The sequence below is a fragment of the Neospora caninum genome, chromosome XI (assembly GCF_000208865.1).
Source record: "Neospora caninum Liverpool complete genome, chromosome XI".
NCBI lineage: Eukaryota > Apicomplexa > Conoidasida > Eucoccidiorida > Sarcocystidae > Neospora > Neospora caninum.
In genome coordinates this window covers 6,066,845-6,081,843 of record NC_018397.1, presented here as the reverse complement: position 1 = coordinate 6,081,843, position 14,999 = coordinate 6,066,845, and the positions used below count along the sequence as shown (strand labels likewise).

Here is a 14,999-nt window from a genome sequence, read left to right as displayed (position 1 = left end):
TTTTCGTTCTTGCCTCGAGACTGAGAATCGTCTGCCCTCATGCTCGTTTGTCTGGATGAATCGACTTAGTGTGATTCGGACTCTAGTGCCAGTGCAATGTGTAACTTTATCGACTGCCCCTTCATGCAGTGCATCCTCATCCTTTTGGGTGAGAAGCAGTGATTCAGTAGCCATCATTCGCTAACGAAGGCAAAGCAATCTCGGTCGCCAACGAAGCCTCTAAAGTGAATCGTGACTCTAACGGTGAATCACGACACGCAGCACACAGCTGGTATGGACAGCTTTTCCATTAACACGGCAGTGATTGTCGACCTTCATCGAACCTTGGCGTTGCGTCTCTTCAAACAAATGCATTCAAATAACCATTGTCGCACAAGCACAGTTCACCACTACCGAAAATTCAACAGGAAAACGCCGATACGCCTCGACACCCTCCACTACGCCGAAGCGGCATCTTGCAGCTGTCGAAAGAAAGCAGAGAAGTCTTCGTCTGTCCCTGCGCTCTCCTGGTAAGACTCCCAGAGCATGTGCTCTAGGTCTTCGAGCTTGCCGGAATCATAATCGCGAATAAGCTCGGCCACCCCATTGTGGTCCTCATCCGACATGATCTTCTTAAAACGTTGCGAGCCGAGCATAAGAAGCAGCAAGAGCTTCTTGAATTTCGCTTTTGTCATCACGGGACTGGGAACAGGGACGGGGACTGGTGCTCCTTTGACGGGCGGCACTGGCACCTGCTTCGTGGGGGGAGCAGGAATGTGCTTTGCTGGAGGAGCAGGAATGTGCTTTGCTGGGGGAGCGGGAATGTGCTTTGCTGGGGGAGCAGGAATGTGCTTCATTGGCGGAGCTGGAATGTGCTTCGAAGGCGGCCGCTTGGTGGTTGTCGTTGTCGTGGGCGGAAGCGTGGTGGTAGTTGTTTTGGGCGGAGGGGAATGCTGCTTCTTATCCTTGTCACTCCCCCTGTCCTTGTCGTCCCGACCCTCCACTGCATCGTCCGCGTCGATGGGAGACATAGCACCGACATAGCCTTCCTCTGCAGACACTTCCTTGGCCAAGAATCTCTCAACACTGAGATCCTCTGCGACAATCGGCGCCGCGTCAACGCTGCCTGACAGGCCCACGAAAAGAGCGAGTGCAACCACACGTCTGCTGCTGAAGAATGCCATTGTTAGAAACTGCAGAGAAAACTGGGAAAATGCAATAACACTTCGGGTGCGATATAGAAAACTCGAGTGGAATTAAATGTGTGAATGGCTTAGCCGATGGCAATGATGCGCATCGACCTGGCATCTACATCGGGACGGGAACGCGGGCGGAGGCCGAGCCTGCTCGATCGGATCGACTTGGCTGGCCGAGCATTGCGAACCTTACAGTCGACTCGAGTCGGAGCGCTGGCAACTGAAGCCGAATAACCTGAAACCTATGCCTCTCAGACTACTGACCGTTTGCACCACATTCTCCTGCGACGTGAACCTGAATCTCTCGCGACTTGCTAAATGAGCTTCATGCACTTGCATCGCCCAGAACATGAAGACGTTTCGCGATCTGGATGACGTCAGCGGGCTGCACCGCAACAGTATCCTGCCGCCATTAAATGGAGATGCAGCAAGACCGGAGTCAGAGATCCGGTTGCGTGTCCCTGTGTTCCGAGACTGTAGTAACTTCTTTGCGCCAACCTAGAGTGGGAGTGCGGAAGTCGTTTTCGCAAGGGTTCAGCCATCTCTCATTTCCGAGCACGATTAGTGAACTCCGAGGGGTCCTCATCCCACGATAGAAGGGTGACCATATAGCTAACGGGCAAGCGAGTTGTTGATGCCCAGGCCATCTGTGAGGCCTTGCACGCGAAACAAGGGCCGACCACAGACATGTCAGGAACCTGCCGAGCCGGGACAATGAAACAGGGCCACGAATGGGTGCAGCGCAGTTCGCGCAGCACGCTCCTGTACTGGGTTTCGTTGCTTGCATCCCTGACTAATGGAGACTGCCATGTGGGCACTCACAGCGAGGACGGAACAGCAATGCCTCGAGACGTTCATCGCACACGGAGCCTTGGTCATCAGTGTAGTTGAGATTCAGGAGGCAGCACCGCCCCCCTGCAGTCGGCTGCGGACTGACCGTGACCACGACGTGCCGAAGGTGCTAGAGCTAGAAAAGCCGGTTTGCGCCCGTTGGCTGTTCAGTTTACGCAGAACCGCAGTTGTTTTTGGGACGAAACCCTGCGTAATAATTTTGCAAATCCGTACAGCCACTGGTTCACAATCCCCCAGTATTTCGACTTCGTAGGAATACCGTGAGCGACGTTCGTACGTCTGGACATCAGGATTAAGCATTTGTGTCAAAACAGTCCAGGAGCAATCCATTGTAATCTCGGGCCCTACAACATATTTGGGCGGAGCTCGACCACATCCGGAAATTGGCAACAGGAGCTTTCCGACTTTCGTTTTCGTTCTTGCCTCGAGACTGAGAATCGTCTGCCCTCATGCTCGTTTGTCTGGATGAATCGACTTAGTGTGATTCGGACTCTAGTGCCAGTGCAATGTGTAACTTTATCGACTGCCCCTTCATGCAGTGCATCCTCATCCTTTTGGGTGAGAAGCAGTGATTCAGTAGCCATCATTCGCTAACGAAGGCAAAGCAATCTCGGTCGCCAACGAAGCCTCTAAAGTGAATCGTGACTCTAACGGTGAATCACGACACGCAGCACACAGCTGGTATGGACAGCTTTTCCATTAACACGGCAGTGATTGTCGACCTTCATCGAACCTTGGCGTTGCGTCTCTTCAAACAAATGCATTCAAATAACCATTGTCGCACAAGCACAGTTCACCACTACCGAAAATTCAACAGGAAAACGCCGATACGCCTCGACACCCTCCACTACGCCGAAGCGGCATCTTGCAGCTGTCGAAAGAAAGCAGAGAAGTCTTCGTCTGTCCCTGCGCTCTCCTGGTAAGACTCCCAGAGCATGTGCTCTAGGTCTTCGAGCTTGCCGGAATCATAATCGCGAATAAGCTCGGCCACCCCATTGTGGTCCTCATCCGACATGATCTTCTTAAAACGTTGCGAGCCGAGCATAAGAAGCAGCAAGAGCTTCTTGAATTTCGCTTTTGTCATCACGGGACTGGGAACAGGGACGGGGACTGGTGCTCCTTTGACGGGCGGCACTGGCACCTGCTTCGTGGGGGGAGCAGGAATGTGCTTTGCTGGAGGAGCAGGAATGTGCTTCGTTGGCGGAGCGGGAATGTGCTTTGCTGGGGGAGCAGGAATGCGCTTTGCTGGGGGAGCAGGAATGTGCTTCATTGGCGGAGCTGGAATGTGCTTCGAAGGCGGCCGCTTGGTGGTTGTCGTTGTCGTGGGCGGAAGCGTGGTGGTAGTTGTTTTGGGCGGAGGGGAATGCTGCTTCTTATCCTTGTCACTCCCCCTGTCCTTGTCGTCCCGACCCTCCACTGCATCGTCCGCGTCGATGGGAGACATAGCACCGACATAGCCTTCCTCTGCAGACACTTCCTTGGCCAAGAATCTCTCAACACTGAGATCCTCTGCGACAATCGGCGCCGCGTCAACGCTGCCTGACAGGCCCACGAAAAGAGCGAGTGCAACCACACGTCTGCTGCTGAAGAATGCCATTGTTAGAAACTGCAGAGAAAACTGGGAAAATGCAATAACACTTCGGGTGCGATATAGAAAACTCGAGTGGAATTAAATGTGTGAATGGCTCAGCCGATGGCAATGATGCGCATCGACCTGGCATCTACATCGGGACGGGAACGCGGGCGGAGGCCGAGCCTGCTCGATCGGATCGACTTGGCTGGCCGAGCATTGCGACCCTTACAGTCGACTCGAGTCGATCGGAGCGTTTGACACGAGTATGTGTTTGCTTGCCCTTGACAGCGTCATTTCTTAGGACACGTTATGTCACCGGCAGTCTGGTGGCTGGCTGGGATCACGTGGCGACACGCCTTGCCGTTTCGCGTTTAGTACGGTAACAACCAGACCGTCAAAATACGCAATCGTAAAACGTGTATATCAGTTTCTGCTCGCTCACGAAGGGATGGCACGATAGACATAATTACCCTCCACCGCCACTTGCAAGTCTCGGTAGGCTCTTCGTGTCAACAATCCATAGAAGTGTGGCTGCTGTTGGACCTGGATATTAAGCAAGCGACGATTTCATGCCGTTGTGCCCCGCCTTACAACGTGTGTGCCACGGGCACATCTCGGGTCTTGCCTCCGCTAGTGAAACACTAAAATGCAAGCATCCGTCAGGTAATCAAATACACGTGACGTCTGTGCTGTCCCCGGAGAGGCCACAAAGATATTTGGGATTGGGGACGGGTGCTGCGCGAAACAGTAGGAGGCCCAATATTACACTTTCCTTTCCTCTCTTCGTTGGTTTCCAAAAGGGCAATAGAACTCAAAAAGGTCTACCATAAGTTTCTCAATAATAATGAGTGAGATCGTCATTTCGTCAGCTGGTGTCGAATATTACTCGGCACAAGTGCGCCGCGTGACAGGGTTGCCTCTTGATTACCGCTACCTCGTTTCCATCCCTGATGTACCAGTCCGAGAGCCGCCAGGCCATGAAACTCAGTACGAGTCAAAGTCGCTCTCCCGCGCATCGAACGAGTCCAAGCGTGTCCACCCTATTGGTATTTTTGTCTTGAACCGGCGATTCTATGACAGCTACTGGCGATGGCAGCATCCCAACGAGGTGAACTGCCCACTACAGAGAAGCCATATACTCAGCCGCAAGCTGACTTCGTTGACATGTCAAAAACGCGTTGCACTACCGTTTGTGAGCAAAATTCGTTCCATCGATTACACTCATTGCCCAGCAGTCACTGAGTGGGGGAGGATCCGCATTCACCGTAGGGTACGCGTACCAGAACTCAACGCTACCACGTTTACATACAAGAAAGTCGTGGGCTATGATGCGCGTTGCAATTCTTATTCACTGGTTTCGTCCATGATTTCCACATTCTTCCTTCGCCTTCCCTGGTACGCGTCGCCGTCAGTCACGCTGGCGGTTCAATCACTCTTCCATGGCACATAGTGCACGCTCCTCCGCTAGTCGCGCCCAGGAGGAAACCTGAAAGACACAGCGTCACACGAACAGAAGACCTCAAAGGGATGCGTCCGTGCACCAACGTGAGACAACGGCGAGGTCAACCGCACACTTCTGCCGTGACATAATTGCCGGTTGGCGAGTATAGCTTCAGTTGTTATCTGATTGGTACTGCATGCCTGGTGACTTAAATTATGATTCTTATTAATCGGAGCACAGTTCCCGGGGTATCCAATCCAGTGCTCTGCCTTGGGCAGGGAGACTAGCCCACAGGTCAACCCCGCGCCCAGTATGAGCGATAAAGACATCTAGCTCACTGACAAACTTCGACACTCTTTGTATCACGCGGAAAAGCCGTCAAGCTTCCCGACTGAGAGCGCCTGTCAGCGCCTCCCAAATTAAATGACTGTTCACTTATCGTAGCACCACTTGCGTGCAGAATGCGAAAACCGAAATGGGAAGCCGAACCGGTGGATGGCATTTCATTTTCCTGCAGTCGTTTATGATTTCGGTCGTATTCCGGTGAACAGGGCCTCACCCAGGGAATTCCAAACTCCGCAGCGTCCACACAGGACTCTCTGTTTCCGCATGTCATCCATGTGGACTTCTACGGCTTTCCGTTTCTCCCCCTCCTGTTCATACCAACAACACAGGGTAACACAGACGAAGGGAACAAGCCAGAATCTGCACTTCTCACCACGCGCAAGCTGTAACTTGAATCAGCAAGCAAGCAATCAAAACCCATGCCTGGTTCCAAATGTGATCAACCAGGCACCCTCCCCTGCGGGTACTCCACACCGTGCCGCCCGCCCCGTGCAGCGGTATCCGTGCGCCTTCCATGGACACGCAGATGCCCTGAAGGCTCTTTCAACCGGACTGCGGGCTGGTGCCTCAAGCGCTGTTTTTCAGCACAGGAAAACATCAGGAGGAGTGCACCAGCGAACGCAACAGGTGCGTGCAGAAACGACGGCGAGCCCACTGGATGGCAGATCGTTTCCCGCCTAGAAGTGTCGAGCTTCCTTGCTCATTTCCGAGACATGTCCTGACTCTTGCAAAAGACGATGTCTGCAATTGCTCCTCCATTGCACGGAGCAGCTCACTAACCTGGCAATAGTGCTCGCTCAGGACCGACAGCTGCTCCATATACTTCACTTCCGCCAGCCGTGCCGCACTCGCAGCCGCTGCCGCCGCACTCTGTTGCTCCTGCAGCTGCCTCTGGAGAACGTGTCGCTGGCTATCGAGGGCGTGGATGGTCTGGGCAGATCAAAAATATGGAGGCGCACCTCTGGACTGAATCACAAGCCACGGGCTTGTCATCTTGCGCACCACTTTTCTTATCCTATCGGGGTGGAACGTGTGAAAAGGTAGAAGCAGCCGACTGCGATAGCACACGTCCCCAGTTGGTGCATGCGCGCAGTATCTACGACCAGGTTCTAGCTCTTGGTGTTTTTTTCTACGCAGTCTCAGACACAGAGGCGCGTATTGGTCTCACTTTCAAGCAACTGCTGAGCTGCATCTTCAGGGCTGCGAGCGCATCCTCGCTGGTCTGGACATGCTGCAGTAACTGCTGGACTTGCTGGACGTAGACTTGCCGCAGTTCCTGCTGATATTCCAGCGACTCTATCGCCGACTTGCCGTCTCCAGTGCCTTCACATGCCTCGAGTGAAGCAATAACAGCTTCCGCTGCATCCGTTGCAGCGGTCGACACAGCCGATTCGGAGGCAGCTCGGAAGATGCTCCTACCACAAGGCACAGTGTGAACCCGCCACAGAGTTAGGGGCGAACGTAGAAATCGCAGCTACGGCGCGGTCAACAAAACCAGAAGCCATGAAACAACAGGGCCCGCTTTCGGAGGACTAAACAGACAAGCCAGGAGCCTCGGCAAGCTCTGCTCTACCGTACAGAATCAATCACTCCAGTCTCCGTTCGCGGCTGTTTCCTCACCCACGCTGTAGAAGAGCCGCTTCCATCATCGCAGCAGCAGCCTCGCGGGACGGGCACCCTAGCGCCGGCAGGCTTGTTTCTGAGCCAGAAAGGCGAAAACCCCTCGCCATCACCATGAGCTTCGCGGCCGCAGCGCATGCGTCCTCAGCAGCTACCGCCGCTACTGCCGCGCCTAAGTGTTGAGAGCCTGGACCATTAACGACACAAGACAGACCAGAGCACTCCTAAAAGCGATCGAGAAGAGACAGCCAGGCTCTCCAGGAAACATATGAAGACACGGAAGGGACAGCGCACGCCCTGCGTCCACGACGGCCTGAGAACGGGCACGACGCGGTGGATTTTCCTCAAGGAGCCTGTGACAGAGTGACTGATGGGGAGAGCTGACGCCGGCCAGACCGACAGACGTACTGTGAAAACGGATAAATGGGCTGGTAAGAGGCACATGAAAGTGACGCATTACGAAACTCCGTGGGTGCACGGGCCGAAACCGATTTTTTCACGACCGCTCCGAGAAGCAATTCCGTAGGCACAGACGTCCTTGCAAATTGCCTTTTGATAACGGCCCTCCTCGCTAGGGAGAACGGCACGGGCCTCTCGGCTCGCGGCTCTGGCCTCGCCACATAGCTTTGCATGCACCACGCACGGGACTCTTGCCCCTCCACTGTAGCGTGCAAGAGGAGCCGTCCTGATCTGCCTGGCGCTTCGAACAGAAGCAATCTGCCGATACGTGGAGTCGTCAGCAGACGCTGAGGCTGAAGGTGGAACGGTCGCCGAAGCCTCTTCCCCATCCAAGCGCCTTCTCTTTCTCTGCCCAGGGACGCGCGCTCTCCTTCACTCCTCTCACCAGAATGACAGTGCGTGCTGTCCCTCTCTGGAGACACACGCGCTTGCTCTCCATTCCGCGGGGACCCGAGAGCTCCACGGTCGCCGCTTCGTTTCGAATCGTCTCCCGCTGAACAAAAGCGACAGCGACGCTCCACACACGGACTGTGAAGAACGCGGCTATCGCGCATCGGGTGTCTTGCTTGTTTCCAGCTCCCCGCAGTGCCGAGAGTTTGCACTGGCTGAACCGCAAGAAAAACTCTGGGGTCGAAATTCTCAGTTTTCCCGACTCCCGCACTCAATGACGATTCCGTCTCACAGCATCCTACTAAACTGCATATTAAAACGCGCGCAAGCAAGCTAGTCTTAAACACACCGCCCACCACGTAACACAAAGACGTCACGGTTTTAGATCGGCTGGTACAAAACATCAACCCTGTTCGTCTGGCCCCAGATCCAGTGCAGGCCGAGGAGAGCTTTCCCGGTATTCCGTGCCGCATCCTGATAACGTACCTTTGCCTGTCGACGGTACCTCGTTCTCGCCCCCCAGCTGCAGCGGGCGCTGGAGAGCCGAGGCGCCGTGGGAACTGAACCCTCCACGCGCGAGCTAGACAGGAGCGACACAGCACACGCGAAAACGCAGTGACAGGGGACGAAAAACACGCCCCACCGTCTGCCGCCAGTGACCTCGAGTCGGCAAGTAAGACGGAAATAGGTATCTTTTCGTCGTTGAGTGTCTACCGCACCATCCGTTCTTCTCCGATGGCGCTCAGCCGCACAGTGACCAGTCCGATTTCAGCCGCCTCTGGGTGAGCATACTCGTGGGGCAGAAGCATGTCCCCGCCGACGCCAATTCCGAACTTGTAGACGCGGAGAGGAAGTTTTTCTCTCCTCTCTGCAGACGCAGTTCCTCGCAGACACTGGAATTCCCTCAGAGTTCGGTTCCCTTATTCTGCAGCGGACTCTCGGTCCGATAGTCTGCCTCCACGAGGTAGCAGCAGGTGCGTGTACTCAAGGCCGATACTCTGTCCTAGGCATGCGTCCAAGCAAAGTACAGTGCGATCGGCAGATTCCTTTGTTCTCAGGCGTCTCCATGAATTAAAAACTTGTTCGATGAAACAGGGACACGAGTCGCCCCCACGTACTTCAAAGCGGGTCTGCATGACGGCGTAGCGGTCGCGAAGCTCGTCCTTGTCCTGCATCAACTGGGGGGCAAAAGATACATAACGGGAAGGCACAAAGAGCCTCAGGCGGGGGAAGCGCATCCCTGAGAAGAAACTGCACTTAAGAAACCCGGGTTCCTCGCCAGCCTTCAAACAGCGGGGTGAGTTGAAAGTTCCGTCCACTGTTGCTTACTACACGAGTGAAGATTGGTGTGACCAACCGATCACCGGAGCACGTAGGCCTGAACTGCCGTTAGCGACTGTTGCCTCACCTGATCCCGCTCTTCCAAAACTTCGTCGTAGTCGAGCTGAACGGACTCCAACCGCCTGTGAAGACGCTGCTCTTCTTCTGTCAGTCTCTGTGCGGAAAACCGAGCCAGGAACGTCCAAAGCGCAGAAGTTAAAAGGACTCACAAGGCAACACCAGTCCATTCTCCGACAACGACTTCCTCTCCGTGGGCGACTCTGGAGAGACGCACTTCGCCTCAAACGAGGATTCCGCGCTTACCTTTGAAAACAGCAGATATGTGTGTGTGTACAGGAGAGGATCATTCTGTACGAGAGTCTCAACTACAAAAAACAGCGTGGGACAGGCCCAGTAAGCAGAGAGACTGTCTATTTCGAAAGCACGAATGAAGCGATCTGAGCCTTGAGGATAAACGCTGCCGTATTCAGTGTTGTGAAGCCTTTTTCATTTCGAGTTGGAACCGCCTCGGGTGTGCAGTCGCAGTTTGAAAAGAAGAGAGGAGACCTGCTGTCTTGGGTTGCCGCTAACCTGAACTTCTTCTCTAAAGTACAGGGCGTCGTCACGCAGCATGCGAGGCGGGGCGCTCCGCAGGGCGTCCTGGCGCGTCCTCATGAAGTCTTGCAGCCTGGGAAAGCGGGGACAGACAGCGGGGGCAGAGGCAAGGACACCGAAGAAATGCACAAGGGAGGCATCAGATAAGCAACGTCGATTATTACGGGACAACCAGCTTGGGATCATAAAAGTACTATGTATGGGGCCGTTCGGGCATTTGAAGCGAAATGGAGAAGCCAAATCAGACAGAAAAGGCAAAGAGCGGAGTGCGAGCAAAAGGGAAACAGCGGGAAAGGGCGAACGGAAAAGACAGAAAAAAGGGCGGCAGCGCAGAGAAGCCGTGTCCCTCTCTAAAGGACACCAACTCCAACAGAGCTTGTCCTGACGCCGCAGGACTTGTTGCTCAACTTTCCCCGAATGAAAATATCACGATCTACTGCATGCCTCGTCGGAACTCACGGTTCGCAATTCCGCTGCGCCTCTCTCGCCGCAGCAGCTCTCAAATTCTGTGCCGATGACGACGATATTTAACGTTCGTTCCACAGTTACACTTCGACTGATAGCAGGGCAGAGCACGACATCTTTCACGTGCTTTCTTGCTTTGATCGTGTCAGTTTTCCTCATGTTCAGCTCCGCCTCCGACGGCTTCTTTTCACCCAGGGAATCTACAGGTTTTCTCGAGTTTGCCTGCAACGCGTGCGAGAGGCAGTGCTGACTAGGACGGAGTCAGCTGGGGCTGTACGGAGGCCTTCTCGTCTGCGTCAAGGTTGCAACTGGCCGCGCAGCCTGCACGAGGCGTTTACAAACCGGACCGCACGATTGCGTGCGGTACAGGTTTCCCAACTTCCCGTTGCTTTCTTCTCACCTGTAAAGAGCCGAGTCCAGGACAGGGAGGCGGAGAAAGCGAGACCAGAGAGCGAGACGAGAGGAGACGAGGGCCCCCAGACCCTCGCGCAAAACGGCGACGGTACTGTTCGTTCCCTCTTTCCTTTTTTCAGGCATCGTGAATCGCATGGGCATGGACACCAACTCGCTCCTTGCGGCTGTCCAGTGGGACGAGGAAGGAGACCCGCCAGCGGAATCGGAGGTGGGCATCGCGGCCTTCTTCGCCCCCATCGAAGACAGATGCGGGAGAAGAGCGGGAAAAGGGATGTAAGAATCTATCAACTTGAGGGCCTGGACCAGATCAACCATGGCGTCGCTGCCCCTGAAAAAGGAACAGGCGCGGAAGACAGAGTACCAGGCGATCCTCGTGCTCTCTGCAGGCTCTGTCGCCCACGTTCAGCCTTCACCGAAGCAAAGAGACGCGCAGTGCTTCCTGTGAAGAAACGGCAGACGCCGCTGTCAGGTCCAGGTCCTGACTGCGGAGAGCAGCAACAAAGCGCGAGAGAAGAACTTACCCAGAGAGGGGAAGGAGGTGACCCTCGACGACGTGGGGCCGGCACATCCGCGCGGAGATACAGCCTTCCATCGTCGCTGTGTAACAGGGAGACAGAGGCGCCGTTCATGATCTCAGATCGACTGCACACTGCCCAAAATGCCCATGCAGGACCAACAACGCGCGTACGCGGCGCTGGAAATCGATGTGAGGGGACCGTGGGAGCCCGTTCAGAAGGACCGGCCAGATACACCAGTCCGGCAACCGCGGAACATACACAGGGGCACCGTTGGACACCGACGGGGGAAAAACGAATTATGTAGTTCGGTTTTGCCAGAGAAGCCGTCGCGCCGGAGTTTGGACAGCCTCCAGAGAGTCAACGCTGCGCAGGTTTGCACTTTGCTGGGGCCTGCTACGAGTCGTGGCTTACCCATGTTCATCATGGCTTCGTCGAGGTGCCTGAAGAACACTTGCTGAAGGAAATGCTTGGCGACGTCGTGCTTTACTGCAGATATCGCCGCTGCCCTAGCGACAGCTGACTTCTCCGCTGCCGCGAACAAAGCTTCTCCCTCTTCTTGACGAAAAAACCGAGTTCCACTGGGTTGACCAGCCTTGGGAACAGGTGGCTGTGAACCGGAATGGACCGGTTTCCCAGCTTCGTCTGTCTCGGCTCTCTCGTCTGCTTCACCAGCATTTGCAAGGGCCTCTTCATCCGGTTCTTCGCTCTCCCTTGGCGCCACCGCGCTTCTCAGCACGCGGAAATGCTCGTGAGAGAGACGCGTCAACGCCTCCACGCAGGCCTTGGGGCCTTCGGACGGCAGGAGCTCTCCAACTCCGCCTCCCGGAGAAGTCCCCGACGTGCTCTTTTCCCGAGTCGCGCGCTTCTTTGCGGCTCGTGACCCCGCGAACCGCTGCCGCGCGCCGTCAGGTGAGTCCAGGAAGTCTCTTAGCGAGTTTGGCCAGCCTGAGGCCTGGCTCGCCACTTCGGGGAGAGGATCCGGGGCGGCGCCCTCCTGCGGCCTACCTGGTGGGAAAAAGAGAAGCTGCGCAACTTCGAGGAGAACAGACAGGCACTTGGCGAATCGGCGAGAAGCCTCGATGAAGGCGGTCGTGGACCGGCGTGCGTCTCCTGTCTGGCTTCGAGACCCCGAGCTCGGCCCCGCGCCTCCAGATCCCGGGCGTGCCGACCATCGGGCCTCAGAGCCCGGACTGGGCTCGAAGGCGTCCGCGTTGGCCGCTTCCTCTGGGTTGTCAAGAATGGGAAACGCGTCCGTTTCCAGTGTCAGGGAAACGAGGGAGAAACTGATGAAACGGCGAATCGCGACTCGTAGCTGACGCAAACGACTTTGTGCCTCGACCGCGGTCACCACTCCCTCTGAACCGTGTTCACGCCCGTCACACTGAAGTTCACTCTCGCGGGTATGAAACCCACCCCGCGGAGACCGGTCGTTCTTGCTGCAGGTTCCTTCCTCTCCGTATCCCCACGTTCGAGGGAGCCCTACGGCGTCGCCTGACTCGCGTGGCGCGACCAGCTTCTGCAGCAAGTACCGCTTGACGGGATCGATGCTCTTCCTCGCTTCGAGAAGGGCGTCCAAGGCCTTCTGATTGGCGACAGTCAACTTGAAGTGAATGCCTGACACCGCCGCCGTTGTGTTCCCCCCACTGGGGACGGCGTGTTGACGCGCTCCGTTCACTCCCGGCCGCACGGTCTCACCCTGCGATCGGTCCCTGTCTTTGCCTCCGATAGCCACAAGACCGGCAGCCGACACATCTGCGGGGCCGTCGGAAAGCGATCGCTCACCGGTCCCCTGGGGCGAGATGGCGCCGCCCCTTAGGCCCGAATCTGCCCCGCCATGGGAGTCGCCTGCGCCGGTTCGCCCACCCCCCGAGCAAAGAGCCTCACTCCAGGCAGCCAGAAGCTGCTGCAGACGAACCAACAGACACCCTGTCGCCGAAGTCACTTGCCTTTCGGCCACAGTGTAGGCTGCCAGCACGGCGGCGGCGCCTCCACAAGGCACGTCGTAACTCGCGAGAAGGCGAAAGCGGCGGAGATCCACAGGAAGCCGCCGACGGAAATAGCGGCGGAGCTGAGCCTGCTGGAGCTGGAGCGTATCCTTCTGTTCAGACAGCCTGAAACAAAGTGCAGAGCGGAGCCGATTCCGAACGAAACGACTCGTGAAACTATAAGCGGAGCGAGTGACTCGGACACTGCGAAAATCGCTTCTTTCCAATGCAAACGCTGTGCCACGGGAAGAGCCTCTCTGCACCCTGCGCCACTGGAGGTGCGTCGGTGCCCCGTGGCTAGTTCCCCCTCTTTTTGTCCCAGTGGGCGACTTCTTCGTTGCCTGCTGCCCCACACTTTTCTAGGTCTGGACTGGAACTCGAACGCTCGCAAGACACGGAAGAAACGAGGCGGCGGGAGGACCCGTGAACCGGCCAAAGCGAAGAGAGGGCCAAGCGAGAAACAGTGCGCCTCGGAAGATTTCCCTCGGTGCGGCAGCCAAATGTTCTGCTACTCGTTCATACCTAGTAAGCTGAAGATGAGTTTCGTTCTTCAGTTCCCTGAAGCGCTCCTCAAGCTGCCGCTTCTGTTCGCGCTCTTCCTGGTAAAGCACCTCCTGTGTCTGTGCTCGTCGCTCTGTCTCAGCCCGCTCGTGGCGCAGTTGCTGACACGCGTGTTGCGCTTGCTGGAGCTCCTCGTCCAGCCTGGCGAGCCTCTCCTGCTGAACCTGTTGCCGTTGTTTCTCTTCGAACTGCTGCACGTGCAACTGCTCGTTCTCCCTGATTTTGTGCTCAAGCTCGTCCCTGAGCACCTGCGTGGACAAAGTGAAGGCCAGAAAACAGGCTTCCGAACATCTTTTGGGAAAACAAAAGACTCAAAGGTGACAACCGCACAGAGAAGAGTGAAAGTCGGGAAGGTTTCATGCTGCGCGCGCACCGAAACCAGTGACAGGGGCGAGGAGAACCTACGGCTACACAACAAATGAAGGAACAGGCTACCTCCCCTGCCTAAAAAGCCCTACCCCTTCCGTCCCTCTTGCAACGCCTCTACCTTTAGATGAGACCCAAAGCGTCGGAGGTGAGCGCTCTGCAGGCGTTCGCGCCCTCTTTTCAAACCTGGTCCACGGCTGCTCCACTGAATGATTCTCCCTTTCTCCCCTGTCTATTCAGACCACGCGCACCTGGAGTTCTTCAGTCAAGCGCCTCTCGCTTTCTTCCCTCGCGGCGTTGCCGGTCGAAGCTCCTGCAAGGAGCGCAATGCCCCACTTGGTGCCTCCCCCAGCACCGGCGAGGCCTCCAGAGGCCGAAGCAGTAGCCTGTTGAAGCTGCTGAAGCTGTTGCTGTTGCTTCCGGTTGGTATATTGCAAGGCGTCGAGCTCCTCTAGGTGTTGCCGTTGTTCCATGTCTCGAACTTTCAGTTGTTGCTGTAATTGCTCGACCTGCCGCTGAAGTGTCGCCAGTTGTTCCTGGTGTTCTGAAGAGGCCTTCTGTTCGCCGTGTTGCTGCATCTGCAGCAAGACTTCCTTGAGGCGGTCATTCTGTTGCTTGCACTTTATGTACTTTTGCTTCAACTTCTCAACCATATCCAGGTCCAACATCGCCGTTCCCGAACGCGCCTCTCCGGCACTCTCTCTCCGGCTAAGAGCAGGCGGTTCGCCGCCTTCCCCGCCGCAAGAACCCGCTGCCGGAGGCTGCATACTTCGGCGGTTTCGTGTGACGCACGCGTGCGCCGATGAACGCCGGTTACCCCAAGAAAGTGTCGCCCCGCACGTGCTGCGCCCTAGCGCTGACCCATGGCATTCACGCTGGAGTCACACGAGTGCATTGCCA

General features: G+C 56.2%; 3 protein-coding genes across 3 annotated transcripts; all 3 read right to left on the bottom strand.

The window, feature by feature from the left end:
* Positions 1–437: 437 nt before the first annotated feature.
* On the bottom strand, positions 438–1,163 carry NCLIV_060280 (hypothetical protein; the record flags this gene model as incomplete). Its single annotated transcript, XM_003885582.1, has 1 exon — positions 438–1,163. One exon carries the CDS (start codon positions 1,161–1,163, stop codon positions 438–440), a length of 726 nt encoding a protein of 241 aa, XP_003885631.1.
* A 1,711-nt stretch (positions 1,164–2,874) lies between these two features.
* On the bottom strand, positions 2,875–3,624 carry NCLIV_060270 (hypothetical protein; the record flags this gene model as incomplete). The annotated part of the gene is made up of 1 exon (XM_003885581.1): positions 2,875–3,624. The coding sequence occupies one exon, from the start codon at positions 3,622–3,624 to the stop codon at positions 2,875–2,877; it is 750 nt and encodes a 249-aa protein (XP_003885630.1).
* Positions 3,625–5,012: 1,388 nt separating this feature from the next.
* On the bottom strand, positions 5,013–14,866 carry NCLIV_060260 (putative Trichohyalin; the record flags this gene model as incomplete). The annotated part of the gene is made up of 15 exons (XM_003885580.1): positions 5,013–5,086; positions 5,601–5,694; positions 6,167–6,316; positions 6,555–6,801; positions 7,007–7,230; positions 7,851–7,958; positions 8,361–8,435; positions 8,974–9,033; positions 9,264–9,350; positions 9,767–9,863; positions 10,656–10,997; positions 11,191–11,266; positions 11,599–13,298; positions 13,695–13,981; positions 14,351–14,866. The coding sequence occupies 15 exons, from the start codon at positions 14,864–14,866 to the stop codon at positions 5,013–5,015; spliced, it is 4,137 nt and encodes a 1,378-aa protein (XP_003885629.1).
* Positions 14,867–14,999: the final 133 nt, after the last annotated feature.